Below are 14,065 nucleotides of genomic sequence, written 5' to 3'. Positions count from 1 at the left end.
GTCATCATTTACTTGCCTTCATGTCGTTTCAAACCTGTATGAGTTTCTTATGTTGAAAAAAAGATTTGTGTGTGTGTGTGTGTGTGTGTGTGTGTGTGTGTGTGTGTGTGTGCGTGCGCGCGCTCTGAAGCTGTCTATAAGACACTGCAAGAACAGACACAATGATTATTAGTGGCTTTCTCACTGAGAGAGCGATGCTTTTCACCACTGCTTCAGTCTGTTAAAGGGAGATTTCACCCAAAAATGGAAATTCTGTCATCATTTACTTGCCTTCATGTCGTTTCAAACCTGTATGAGTTTCTTATGTTGAAAAGAAGAAAAAGAGAAGATATTTTAAGGAATGTTGGTGACCAACAGTTGCTGGTAGCCATTGACTTCTATAGTATTTTTCCCTACTATAGAATTCAATGGCTACCAGCAACTGTTTGATTCCCAACATTTTTCAAAAGATCTTCTTTTGTGCTCAACAGAAGAAGGAAACTCATACAGGTTTGAAATGACATGAGGGTGAATAAATTATGACAGATTTTCCATTTTTGGGTGAACTGTCCCGTTAACAACAAGTAAAAATATAGTTCTGTCATGACAACTCTTGGAGGGACTGGCATGGTAATGTAATAATAATAACAATGTACATGACAATGTTAATGTATTTGGTCTTGGCGGAATAGATCTGCTACGTTGCTGCTGCAGCAGAGCAAGTACCGAGACTTGCTACTGCCAATACATCCACAACATGCTGCTGTGAGCATGTAAGAAATACTGCTGCTGCAAATATAACATACATGAATCACCTCGTAGCAGATCTATACAGGTGGAGCTGGGGAAGGTGGAGGGTTTCTGAAGCAAGCTGCGACTGCTACGGCAAGCACTAGTCATATATTTGAATGTTGAGCAGCGAGCTCATTGGCTACCAATACAGGAGAGAACCAATCAGCTGCCATGTGATAATGATGTCATTAGGTCAGATTGAGTTAGACCTATCGGACTGCGACATCTAGAGTTTCATGCCAGAACTCTGTATTTATTGTGTGGTTTATGTATTTAATTTTTAGATTTAAATGTTTCTGTTTCTGGTGATTTTTTAGACGTCAGAATGCCTTTAAATGATCCGTCATATCAAACATGAGTAAAGGAGGTTGAGGAAAAGCTCACCTCTCTCTTCCAGATGGGGTTGACCGTGTTGCAGATGATGCCTGACCGTTTCTCCTGACCGTGATGAGGCAGCGCAGGGAAGATGCTGTGCTTTCCAGGCTGGATGGCGATTTTCAGATACGGATCAGGATTGAAGAACATTCCCTTCTTCAGACCGACTGCTTGAATGTCTGAAAAAAAGCAGAGCAAAGGAAAACTTTATGGTGAAATGACAACTAAAATATGTAGTGCAATTATTACCATAGTAATATTATTAAAATGATCAATTATCTTATTATATATATATACTGTATATATATATATATATATATTAGGGCTGTCATCGTTAACACATGCAATTAATTTTACAATCCTTAAAATAATTTAACGCAATTAACGCAAAATTACTGGAGCACAATTTCTATTCTAACGCTTTAACCCCATTTTGCTACTCTGCTTGCGATTAGATCATTTTAAGCCGCTAAACTAAGTCCAATGATCCAGTAAGCGAATGCATTCAAACAATCCGTCCAAAACAGCGCTAATATCAAGGAAACCAGGCTGATTACATCAGAGATTGCAGAGAGAACAGACACGGGTTGCGTTTTCAGTGAATTATTCATTCCAGTGTGTTTTAAAAACAAGCTCTGTCATATTCTGTGATTGTCTCTGAAGCGCGCAAGCCCTCACACGTCACGCACTTGTGTGAAGTACAGACTGAACGGATTGTCAACACATCCCACCGCTGTATGGCAAACTACGGTTTCTCGACTGGATATACAGTCTCGCTAGTCAAGTCAAGTCAAGTCAAGTCACCTTTATTTCTATAGCGCTTTTAACAATAGGCATCTCCATGTGGTCCTGTTCGGTATCCCAACTTGGCTTCTCTAAAATGTAAAAAGCTCTTTGGTGTTGCACTGTACACATACTATAACATTCTCATTTTTTAAAATTTTATATGTGGTTATATAGACTCCTTTTGGAGTTTCTAAGTGTCCTTTTTTAGAAAGTCATCTAAATTTATCTTGAAAAAAGCTTGCAGAAAATATAGATTTTTGAGAATCACCCTTCAATCTTTTGGTTTACTTTGCTGGATATAGCTAATAATGACAAAATAAACATTTGAAACAAGATAAATGGTCTATGCTTAATTTCATGAAGTGTGCGATTAATCACAATTAATCACAGAAATGCGATTAATCAGATTAAAAATTTTATATATAATAATTTATATATACTTTATTTAATAATTAAATAATCATTTAGAGTTTATGGTGAAACAACAACAGAAAAAACATCATCAGTGAGTCAAAACACTACATATGTATGTTTGTATGTATATTTATATATATATTGATATCAAGATAAATTATTACATTATAAAAATAAATTTCAAGCTTTTGTGGTCCAGGGTCACATATGTTCTAATATTGGTCTTTCCTGGTGTCCTTGTAATATTAAAACATAATTTATAGAGAAACAGGGGAAGCTAGAGGCTTAAAGGCTAAAGCCGTAAAGTCTGAGTCTGGGAATATGAAGAGAAAAGCAGGAAGTGTCAGAATCCCACAGGAACTCATTATCTCCTCCAGTATCCAGATGGCAGCGATGGGCTTGGGTGGTACGTATTATTGCACTGTCATAATCTACTGACTATGAGCTTAATGTGTTTTTAACAGTTGGAGCATCTGAGTGTGTGATGCCATTTAGAGCCAGGGGACCTCCCATATTCACTGAAAAGACGTGAAATTATTGCACAATCATTTTTAGGCGAACTGATGATCTTAAGTTTATGTTAAGTTAAAAGGAACCATGTTCTTCATCTCCTGAGGGGGTTTTCTGCTCACTGAGGAGATTCACTGGCAGCTGGACCTTCTTCAAAGTGCATGTGTTTGTAGCAGCATGTTCAGACAGACCTTACGCTCACGGCAGAAGATGGTGCTATGAATAAAACATACAGTGCTGAGGGAGTCCTGAAGAGTACAGACAATAGTTTGGCCATCGCAACTTCAAATATAATTGAGAAGACCGAGAAAAGGAGAGGATATGAAGAGACAAGATTGATCCTTTGATAATGGATATTTTAAATTATGTTTGGGTTATGACATTGGATTTAAACAATTCAATTCAGAAGTTAACATAATACAGAAGCCCTGCTGTATATTTCAAAGCGGTTCTCAAATTTCTCAAGAATCGTTGAAAAAAGAAACAAAAAAACCTTGTTATTTCTGCAGGTTTCATTGAAATGGCTCATTGAAATAACTCCACAGTGAGTGTGAAACGCTAGAGGATTCATGGGAAATTGTCGCTCAGTGCAACATAGAAACACATCAGAAAAGGGTTATAAAGGTTTTATGAAGCCCAGAGACTTCAATGAGAGAGAGAGACATTTCTGAGGCTAGAGATGAAAATGTTGAGATACTTCTCTAAAACAAAAAATGTTCCCTTGAGGATCCAAAATATACAAATTGATTGAATTCAATTAAAAAGTAATTGAAATGAATAAAAAAATCCACTAGAAATAAATGTATACATGCATACATCCATGCACACACACATTGTCACGATCGCTGCCTCACGTGCCTGGGCATTAAGCACGCTGAGGTGGAGTTCGTGGATGAGTCATGCTCTCATTGCAGGAAGATGACCATCTCGGAGTTGCGGACCAGGCTCCTTTACCTCAAAAGGGGTGGAGTTCAGGGGCCTCTGCCACAATCTAGTTCTCTTCCTGGCAGAAGTCATGGGAGGACTACATCTGGCAGCAGCTCGGGCGGTTTGAGGATCACAGTGGTGGCAACCCCTCCGAGGAACCAACCTCCCAGGGACCGCCACTCCTCTAGCACTTCGCAGCCAGTCGAGCTCCCTCAGGAACGTGCTGGGCCCTCTACAAGGAGTATACCAGCCGTAGCCTTTGGGGCTTCTCCCGACGATCTGATGTAGAGGAAGATCCTCTTTGGAGAGGAAGATTCGGCTGCGCTGCTGCCCTCCGGGACGGTAGCAAGGCCTGAATCGGATCCAGAGATGACGGCTATGCTTTCCTGGACCGCCGAGAGGGTAGGGCTCGAGTGGAAACCTCCACCGTGTCCCTGGTCCTCGAGGTTGGATGACTGGTTTCTCTGGGTGGCCCGCGCTGGTTCTCAGTGCCCCACTCCGGTGCCATTCATCCCGGAGGTGCATGAGGAGCTCACCAGGTCGTGGATGGCACCTTTTACTGCCAGAAACCGGCCTGGTAGTTCCTCCTCCCTCACCACCCTCGATGGTGGAGCAGCCAAAGGGTATACGGAGATCCCCCCGGTGGAGCGGTCGGTAGCGAGCAGAAGCAGACTGAGGCGATTCGACACATCCTGCCCTGGCGGGCAGCTGCTGCCTCCACCCCTCCGCCGGCTGCAGCACCTCAGCCTGCTCGTCGCCGAGTGAGTCCCCCTGCAGCCGCCCCCGCTCCGAAGCAGCCTCCAGCTAAGCAGCGCCGTGGAGCCGGTCGCAGGGCATCCGCCCCACCCGTCTCGGCCCCCGCCAAACCTGCTGGCAAATGGAAGAGCAAGAGGCCCTGAGACGGGCGACCCGCGATGGAGGGAGTTGCTCTTCGGGAAATGGTGAACGTACCACTCCCTCCCCCGGAGGAGGGCCGGGCGGAGAATCTTTTGTTTTGTTTTATCCCGCCACTGACCTCTCAGTCGGTGGTACTCAAACACTCAATAAAAGAGCAAATTCCTCTATCTCTGGGTCTCAAGAGGGCACGGAGAGTTGTGGACAGTCCAGAGCTGGATCACACTCATCCTCCTCTGTCGCCAGTAGGGGCGTAATGATTCACTCATTTTCTCGATGCATCGATTACAAAACCTGACGATGCAATGCATCGATCTTGAAACATGGATTTTTGAATCGCTCGCGCTCAGTTCGTCTCACGGACACATTTTTTGAGGAGCTGATGTATGATCTCGTGGCCAGTAATGCTAAAGTGAAGTAGTTTTACTTTTCTGAAGTTTTTAGTGGCTCTCGGTCATACCAACTACATTACCAGAGCAGTCGAAAGCTGCGCATTTATTGCATGGATAGAGCAAAAATGTAAGTGTTTAAAGCATATGCACAGTTCCATTGAATGATAAATGTGTTTTAATAATGTTGTTGAACCGAATGTATGAAGGAAACTGCTAAAATAACCACAGCATTAACAACAACCTTGAAATAAAAGCGCAAGGTTTATCTGATAATCAGATCCATAAAAGTAGCGTTTGTTGCTATAGCAAATAGACATCCGGCGTTTTCTTTCATAATCATCATTCACCGATGGAGAGGAAAAGTTAAATGCTATAGCATTTTATTTTATGAAAATTAGTTAAGTTTTCACACTGAAAGGGAAGTGATCTCGTGCTCATAGAATTAAGACGTGCCAGGCTATATCTGCAGCTGTATAAAAAGCAGAATGACCTGAAACATTAAAGGGGTCATATGATGCGATTTCAATTGTTCCTTTCTCTTTGGAGTGTTACAAGCTCTTGGTGCATAAAGAAGATCTGTAAAGTTGCAAAGACTAAAGTCTCAAATCCAAAGAGATATTCTTTATAAAAGTTAAGTGTCAACCACACCTACCTAAAATGGCTCGTTCTAACACGGCGGTCCCACTGAAACGATTTCAGAGGCTCCTGGGGCATATTGCAGCTGCTGCGGCAGTCAAGCCACTGGGGCTGCTTCATATGAGACCACTTCAGCACTGGCTCCATGGCCGAGTCCCGAGGTGGGCGTGGCAGCGCGGCGCTCACCGGATCCAAGTCACACCGGCCGGCCGCCAAACCTTCACCCCGTGGTTAGACCTTAGGTTTCTTCGGGCAGCAGTGCCCCTAGAACAGGTCTCGAGGCATGCTGTGGTACACATGGATGCCTCTACCACCGGCTGGGGTGCCACGTACAACAGGCAAGCAGTCTCGGGGGTGTGGACGGGCCCCCAACTGCACTGGCATATCAATTGCCTGGAGTTGTTAGCAGTGCGCCTTGCCTTTAACCGTCTCAGAGTACGCTTTCAAGGCAGGCACGTACTGGTCCGTACAGACAACGCTGTGACCGTTGCGTACATCAACCGACAAGGTGGTCTGCGCTCCCATCGTATGTTTCAACTCGCACGCCACCACCTCCTTTGGAGTCAGAAGCATCTGAGGTTGCTTCGTGTCATTCACATTCCGGGCCTGCACAACCGTGCAGCCGACGAGCTGTTATGAGCTGCGCTCCCCGGAGAGTGGAGACTCCATCCCCGGACGGTCCAGCTGATTTGGAGACATTTCGGAGTGGCTCAGGTAGACCTGTTTGCCTCTCCTGAAACCTCTCACTGCCAGCTGTTGGTGTCCATCCATGGCGCTTTGGTAGCGATTCCCAATTCGTCAGTCTCGTCGCCACAGCTGCTGTACCACCGCTGAGCGGCCAGGTCACCGCCTCGGCTCCAAAGCGAAAACCTGAATATGCGCTGCATCTGCTGCCTATTTATACTCGCGCTGCGATCAGCGGCAGCTGGATGCAATCATCGCATGCCAATGTGCATTGGCTCGTTTAGTTTACACTCGAAGTAGATTGGTCTCTCACGTGACATCTCCGTTCCCTCTTTCAGAAAGTTAAAAAGAACAGCATTTATTTGAAATAGAAATATTTTGTAACATTATAAATGTCTTTACTGACACTTCTGATCAATTTAATGCATCCTTGATGAATACAAGCATTGATTTCTTACTTTCAAGGTATTACTGACCCCAAAACCTTGAATGGCAGTGTTTATTTATTTAATTAAACTGCTTAAAAACCAATAGCAAATCAATTCCTGTGTACATTTACAATAAAGGTGGAAGAGATTTTCAACAGTTGACAAACTACTACATATACCTATACTTCATCACTAACATTACTTACAAATGATCTCATTGCATTTTTAACGTATTTGGCACAATTTTCATTCAAGATGTTCTTTTTTTTAGATATATAAATACATACATACATGCACACACACATAGCCAGCACTGACTTACCTGACAGAGAGAAGCTGATGAGCCTCCTGCTGCCCAGAGTCTGAGGAAGCTCCTGACTGATGACAGGCTTCAGCGCCTATCAGAGAGAATGACATCAGTCAGCTGATCACGTGACTGAAGGACAGGAAGAGCGGCTGACAACAGGAAGTAACTCTACACAGGCCACGCCCCCCTTTTTTCGTTCCTCTTCTGATTTCTTCAGCAGTGTCTGGCCTGATATACTGTGCATAAAGCCCATTACAGACGCCCGGCTCATGGCACCAATCAATAGCATGCATTCATTAGGACTGCATTGATTCAGCATCCAGGAAGTGGAAGGGAAGAGGCTCATGGGACGGCACTTCTGAGAAGAGGAAAAACTCAAGCTCTATGGCTGATAGGGAACACTGGCTCCAGGGTTATTACTGTGAACTACAGATCAAAATAAGTGACTTAAAACACTTTTGTCAACTGAAGAAAAAAATACTGCAATATATACAAGTTCAAAAGTAATAAAATACCAAAAACTAATTTTTGTAAACTAATTTTTATAACCGCCCATCTTCGTTTTTATAATCATCCTTCTTCAGAAATACAGAAATATACCTGTGTCCGTACGCAGTAAGAAATCCCACCTGCAGATGGCAATACATGTGTGATGATGCAGTTTAAAAAAATAAATAAAAAAAATAAAAAATTAAATAAAATAAAAAAATAAAATAATAAAATAAAATAAAATAAAAATTAAAAATAAAAAAAAAATAAAAATATATTAAATTAAATTAAAATAAAATTAGAAGTGTTGCCTTGGCAATTAACTGAAATAAGTTGAAGCACTAAAATTACTAACTGGAAATCAATAAAAATATCTAAAATAGTGAACTATTTTACATCATTTGAGATAGTAAAATGATCTTGGGGTCCAGGGTTATTATCACGACTAAAACTATCAAAATCATTTTTGTTCATTGAAATAAAATAAAGAAATAATACATAAAAAATTAGAAATGTTGTCTTAGCAACTAACTGAAATATGTTTAATTTGATGCACTAAAATTAGTAACCGGACATAAATAAAAACTAAAACTGACGTCTTTATGCCAAAGACTTTCACTTCTTTTCAACAGGACGACGTGCACAGAATGACAGTCAAAGGGATTTAAAACACAAAACAACACACATTTAGTGCAGAAACAAACTCTCAACACTTAATTTCAGTCAGTCTACTATAACCTCCTTTCTAATCTTTGTAATGTCAAGTTCCAGAAAACTACCTATAAATGAGTCCATATATCCTTCAGAGTGTACAGAGACAAACAGCAGGCAGACAGAAAAGCAGAGCAGGTGTTTGGAGCGGTTCACACCCAAATGAGATGCAAATCCTGTCCTCCTGAGCGCTGCTGCTGGCCTGAACGCAGCTTTACCCAGATTACTCAGATTAAACAGATCTGCGGGAGACTCAACGGTGCTTCAGCGGGACTCTGGCACGGCCCACACACTACCGTCGGGATCCAGACCGGTTATTACACAAAAGGTGGCGGTTTGAACCACGAATCCTACTTCAGCCTGCCGATCAACCTGTTTGTTTTTAGTATATAGTCGATTTTTATTTTATGAAGAGCATTTGTTGCCAGGGTATCTATGTGGTTGCTAAGGAGATTTAAGTTGCTTTAAAACTGTTGCTAGGTGGTTGCTAGCGTGTCAGAAGAGCCAAATCACAAGTCTCTATGACATTCAGGTCTCTAGATATAGATTAAGAAATCTCTATGTTTAATTTCCAAAAGATACAAAGGGGTAAATTGACTTTATGGATTTATGTCATTAGTCTAAACATGCCACAACATACCATAGAGCCATATGCAAATATTGTTTGTAAAAAAAACTAAACTTATAAATGAAAAAACATATATATATATAAATTCAATATTTTAATAAAAAAATATATTTTAATGATACTAATATAACACTGGTTGATGGTAAATATTGGCATGAGGAATACTGCAAATGACAGCATAATAGAAAAAATTAGCAGAGGTAGAGGTGCCAATGTGTCATCACCAATCCATACAATGCAGAACCATTTTATGCTTATTTTATTTCAACTCCATTACTGTCATCATCTGTGTATGGGTTGTTTTGAAAACTTATGAAAATTAATATTAAGAACATATGGATAAATCTTACCCTGTAGTTTATCACATTGTTTATTGTCGAAGCTCAAAATGATATATATATATACACACACACATATATATTAACAAAAACATAAACAAGAAAAACAAATTTTTTTATGACTCAAAAAGTAAAGTAATATAAAAATGGCAACAAATTAGTTTTAGTTTTTAATACAACGGATGCACACACCTTCTAAATGCTCTACTAGTGCTCGCCATAATAAATAGATAGCTCTTACTTTTTCCTTGAAAATGCACGCTTCAAACAGAACAGTCAATGAAGACGAAGAAGAGGATGATGTGTAGCTCCCGGCGCCGATTTATACTGGAGTCGCACCGGTAGTGACGTCATGGCTGTCGCCGGCCAACGAGTTGGTGTTTTTTCAATGTATGCTTCAGACACGGGTCACGACGAGGCGTTCCCCATAGCGACCCCTAGAGGACGCAGTTCGAAGTTCCCATGAAAGGGAACTAATTTTTTTATGACTCAAAAAGTAATATAAAAATGGCAACAAATTAGTTTTAGTTTTTAATACATGGTAAATTATAAAGCTTGCATTAAACACGAAATTTCCACTAGATAGCACTAGACTGTGCAAAGGAAAGTAGTACTGTTAAATATTAATAATGATAATAAAATAAGAAAAAAATACAAAATGGAAATTAAATTAAAACACAAATTCAAAACTACGTTAAAATATTTAGACGTACTATGGTAGTGCCCTCAATGTAAAAAGTGGTAAGTGCTGTTTCTACCTGATTTACCTAATAAAAATGTGTTTTGTCTGTACAATTTTATGCATTTTGCAATATTAAATAATATTTTTGACTTATGGTGCTTTCACACCTGTAGATCGATTGCTTTGTTCCGAAACAGGGATTAAAATTATTACAATGTTGCTTTTTATTCTTGGTGCGGTTCGCTTTTCACACGGCAAAGTTTCTAAACGGACCAAATTTGTTAATACAAGTCACGCACGAGTAAACTGTTCTCTCATTGGTCAAAGTTCCACGGTTTATTTTCTGGGATTCCACTTAGCTGAAAAAGTGTGCTTTTTCATTTTGAATGGCGAAGACGTGCTCACCCACAGACACTCACAGGTTCATTTTGAAGTATTAGCAAAACAGCAAAGCTAATGATTTTCACGGAACTTACGTAATTACCCATCATACATTGTGATATAGCTCCACGGTTTATTTTCTGGGATTCCACTTAGCTGAAAAAGTGTGCTTTTTCATTTTGAATGGCGAAGACGTGCTCACCCACAGGTTCATTTTGAAGTATTAGCAAAACAGCAAAGCTAATGATTTTCACGGAACTTACGTAATTACCCATCATACATTGTGATATAGCCTGGTTCGTTGGTCCGTTAGATCGGATTGCTTTCTCACTACAACCGAACCGCTCCAGAGTTAGTTTTCAATCAAGCCGAGACCACCTCGTTCAGGTGATCTCGGACCGAATGTTTTGGCGCGGATCCAGGCGCGATTGCCGTGTTCACATATGCCCAAACGAACCGAGCTAACGGGGGAAACACGCCAGGTTCCGAGACAACGAGCCAGGTGTGAAAGCACCCTTAATCTAAACCAGTTCATTTAGATATTACAATTTTTAGGTCTTTTTTTCAGTATTCAGTACCAATGCTATACATCAACAAAATCTATTCTGGATATTAAATGGAATGATGTGTGCTACATCAATATAATCTAATAAATGCTATGTAATATGTAGAAACAGAGCTAATCTGAATTAATCAGTCCCAGTGTGAAAGGAGCAAACCAAATCTGTGATGCTGTGCAGTCATCAGAACACATGAAAACACTGACAGGAGAGTGATTACTGTGTGTGTGTGTGTGTGTGTGTGAGTGAGTGAGTGAGTGTGAGTGTGAGTGTGAGTGAGTGTGAGTGTGTGAGTGTGTGTGCGCGTTTTTGTGACAAATGAGGACATAAATGTGTATAATGACAAAGGTATGACAGGTATTACAAGGAGAAGGTGACTTTTCAGGACATTACCCCATGTCCCCACTTTTCAAAACGCTTATAAATCACACAGAATGGAGTGTATTGAAAATCTGAAATAGCAGAAAGTCTCCTGTGAGGGGTAGGTTTAGGGGGAGGGTTGGTGTAGGGCAATAGAATATACGGTCTGTACAGTATAAAAACCATTACACCTATGGAGAGTGCCCACTTTTCACAAAACCAAACCTGTGTGTGTGTGTGAGTGTGTGTGTGTGTGTGTGTTGCACGTGAGAGTGACGTTAACGCTATAAGCAGCCAATGAACAGGAAAACAGCTGATAAAGAGAGAGGGAGAGAGAGAGAGAGAGGCTGCAGGATGCTGAATGCATGCTAATGTCTGTGTGACACGTGAGAGGAGAGCAGTGGGACAGTGAGTCAGCGTGGCAAAACACACATTTACACCTGATTTACAATGTAAGAGCAGCGCAGACTTTTGTAACCTGAATGTGTGAGGCTTCAGCTTTCATGCACTTCTAGTTATTTAGCGGCTTGATATTTCAAACTGGTACTTCTTATATTATTTTAATGTATTGTTGTAAAAGTAAACACACTGGTTTGAAACACCAATCGTTTTCCTGTTTATTACACTGTTATTCTTCTAGTTATTTATGGCTAATGAATCAGATTTCAGAAGTCTTGAAAATAGCTTACTTCTGATAGCAAAATAAGGAGACATACTACTAGTCATAAGACTAGTTCAGACTAGTTAAAAGGCATCTTTTAAAAGAGTTAGACAGTTTGAACTGATTCAGTGGAGAGAATTTAACTAACCGTTTCAGCGAATCGATTTAAAACTTAACGATTCAATGATTTGGTCGTGCCATCACTCATACCCAATACATTTACGTATATTAAATATATAAAAATACACTGTAAAATTAACGTCTGTTATTTTTTACAGAAAAAATGGCAGATGTGGTTGCCAGAATAATTCTGTAAAATACAACACAGATGTTAACATTTACAGAACTTAACAGGTTTTTACTGTAGCATTTTACAGTCTTTATAGTTAAACGTACAATCATTTTTACAGTCTATATTAAAATGTTTTTATAAAATATTTGTAGATGCTCATTACTATGCATTTTAATAATGGTGCATGCCAATTAAAATTAAGATTTGTCCTAGGGTTCAGACCTTTGTTATATATTTTTTCCCCACTGTTTTACTTTTTGCATGAAATATTTCATATAAGGCAGTATAAGTATAAATAAAGTAAATAAATATAAGTATAGATAAATTATAGGAGAGTGAATACTGTGTGTGTGTGCTGCACGTGAGAGTGACGCACACTAAGCAGCCAATGAATAGGAAATCAGCTGAAAGAGAGAGAGAGAGAGAAGCTGCAGAATATAATATTTTCATATAAGGCAGAGAAGTATAAATAAATTATAGCTAACAAAATTACATCACCTACTACACACACACACAACAAACAAACGCAAATACTTCACATAAACAAAAAAACATGCCCACGAAAGCTATTTTTATTCACACTCCCAAATGAGTTCTTTTCACTCGACTCACACATATTGCATTACTCTGAAATTGCACTACGCACAAAACAAACCATTTAGAAAGTGCTCGACCATCCGTCACGTCTGACTAAACTACACTGTTCTCTTTTCTCATCCAAAAGGTAAACTCAAAGCTCTCTTTCGTCTGCATCAGTTTGACGTGACAACCTCTTTCTGCTGACTACATCAGCTGTCACTTGATACTGAAGGACAAAGTGAACAATAGCACAGAAATCTGCTGCCCATCCTGTTCCAGCTCTGGAGACCCAATGACACGCAGCCAAATGCAGAGAAGACATCCTTACTTGAAAAGGTCTCTCTCCGACTCAGTCAGCAGGTCAGTGAGCAGATGACCTTCAGAATCATAAAGCTACACATCTGCATTGCTCCCAAACTCCCCGAAATCCCAACAGAGGTGCAGCAACACTGACTGGAGTCTGTCTGGATAACAGCTTAAGGGATGCTGGGGCCGTGAAATCACACGGCTGGACTATAAAAAAAAAAACCATGTCACAGAGCAAAACACAAAATGTTTACAATGACTTTAGACTTCCATCCTTAAAATATGCAAGTACTGTGTCAAACAATTCAAATTCATGAGTGGTTCAGTTACAAAGCCCATTTTGAGATTCTCTTGCAGTTATTGCTGTAAATTGTACAGGGAACCTTTGAACTTAAATAGATTACAAAAATAAATACATTTTTTAAATACACTTTTTACAATATACTTTGTATATATGAATATATAGTAATATAATATTAAAATAATATTTTATAATATATTAAAATACTGTCACTGGAAGTAATAATAACTTTATCTTGAGTTTATTTGTATTTACTTTAGTACTTTTTTACCATGTCAGCAGCAATTTTAAAATACTTTCTGGTGATACTTTTTTTAAAAACACTTGATCTTGAGAAAGGAATCAGACTGATTCAAATGGTAACTCATAAGTTTGAGTCTTTTGTAAATGATTAAAAGGACCCGCTTTAAGAGCCATTTGTTGGTGAATCAGACTACAGTGGTCACGCTGTATGTTATTGTGTGCAGCTGAACCACAAATAGACATGTTCTTGACATTACTTCTGTAAATAGTTTACTTCTGCATTAAAAAAGGTAGATACGTACATACTATCGGTGCGAAGACATAAAACTGGACAAATCTACGGTGGCTGAGAGAGCTCAATGCGTTGCAAAAAAAAAAAAAAAAAAAAAAAAAAAAAAAAAATCAAAAAA

The 14,065-nt window shown here is 39.8% G+C and overlaps 1 protein-coding gene across 1 annotated transcript in view; it reads right to left on the bottom strand.

The window, feature by feature from the left end:
• Nucleotides 1-14,065, bottom strand: part of LOC107565215 (E3 ubiquitin-protein ligase HECW1-like) — a 59,680-nt gene that overhangs the window by 33,988 nt on the left and 11,627 nt on the right. The window contains exons 4-5 of the mRNA XM_016250435.1: nt 7,140-7,215; nt 1,156-1,325 (exon numbers count right to left, since the gene is read on the bottom strand). Of these exons, the coding sequence (XP_016105921.1) occupies nt 1,156-1,325; nt 7,140-7,215 (246 nt within the window). The remainder of the gene's footprint in view (nt 1-1,155; nt 1,326-7,139; nt 7,216-14,065) is intronic.

The sequence above is a fragment of the Sinocyclocheilus grahami genome, unplaced genomic scaffold, assembly GCF_001515645.1.
Source record: "Sinocyclocheilus grahami isolate Dianchi unplaced genomic scaffold, SAMN03320097.WGS_v1.1 scaffold988.1, whole genome shotgun sequence".
Taxonomy (NCBI): domain Eukaryota; kingdom Metazoa; phylum Chordata; class Actinopteri; order Cypriniformes; family Cyprinidae; genus Sinocyclocheilus; species Sinocyclocheilus grahami.
Note: the sequence above shows the minus strand (reverse complement) of the source record. Positions and strands in the feature narration are given on the sequence as shown.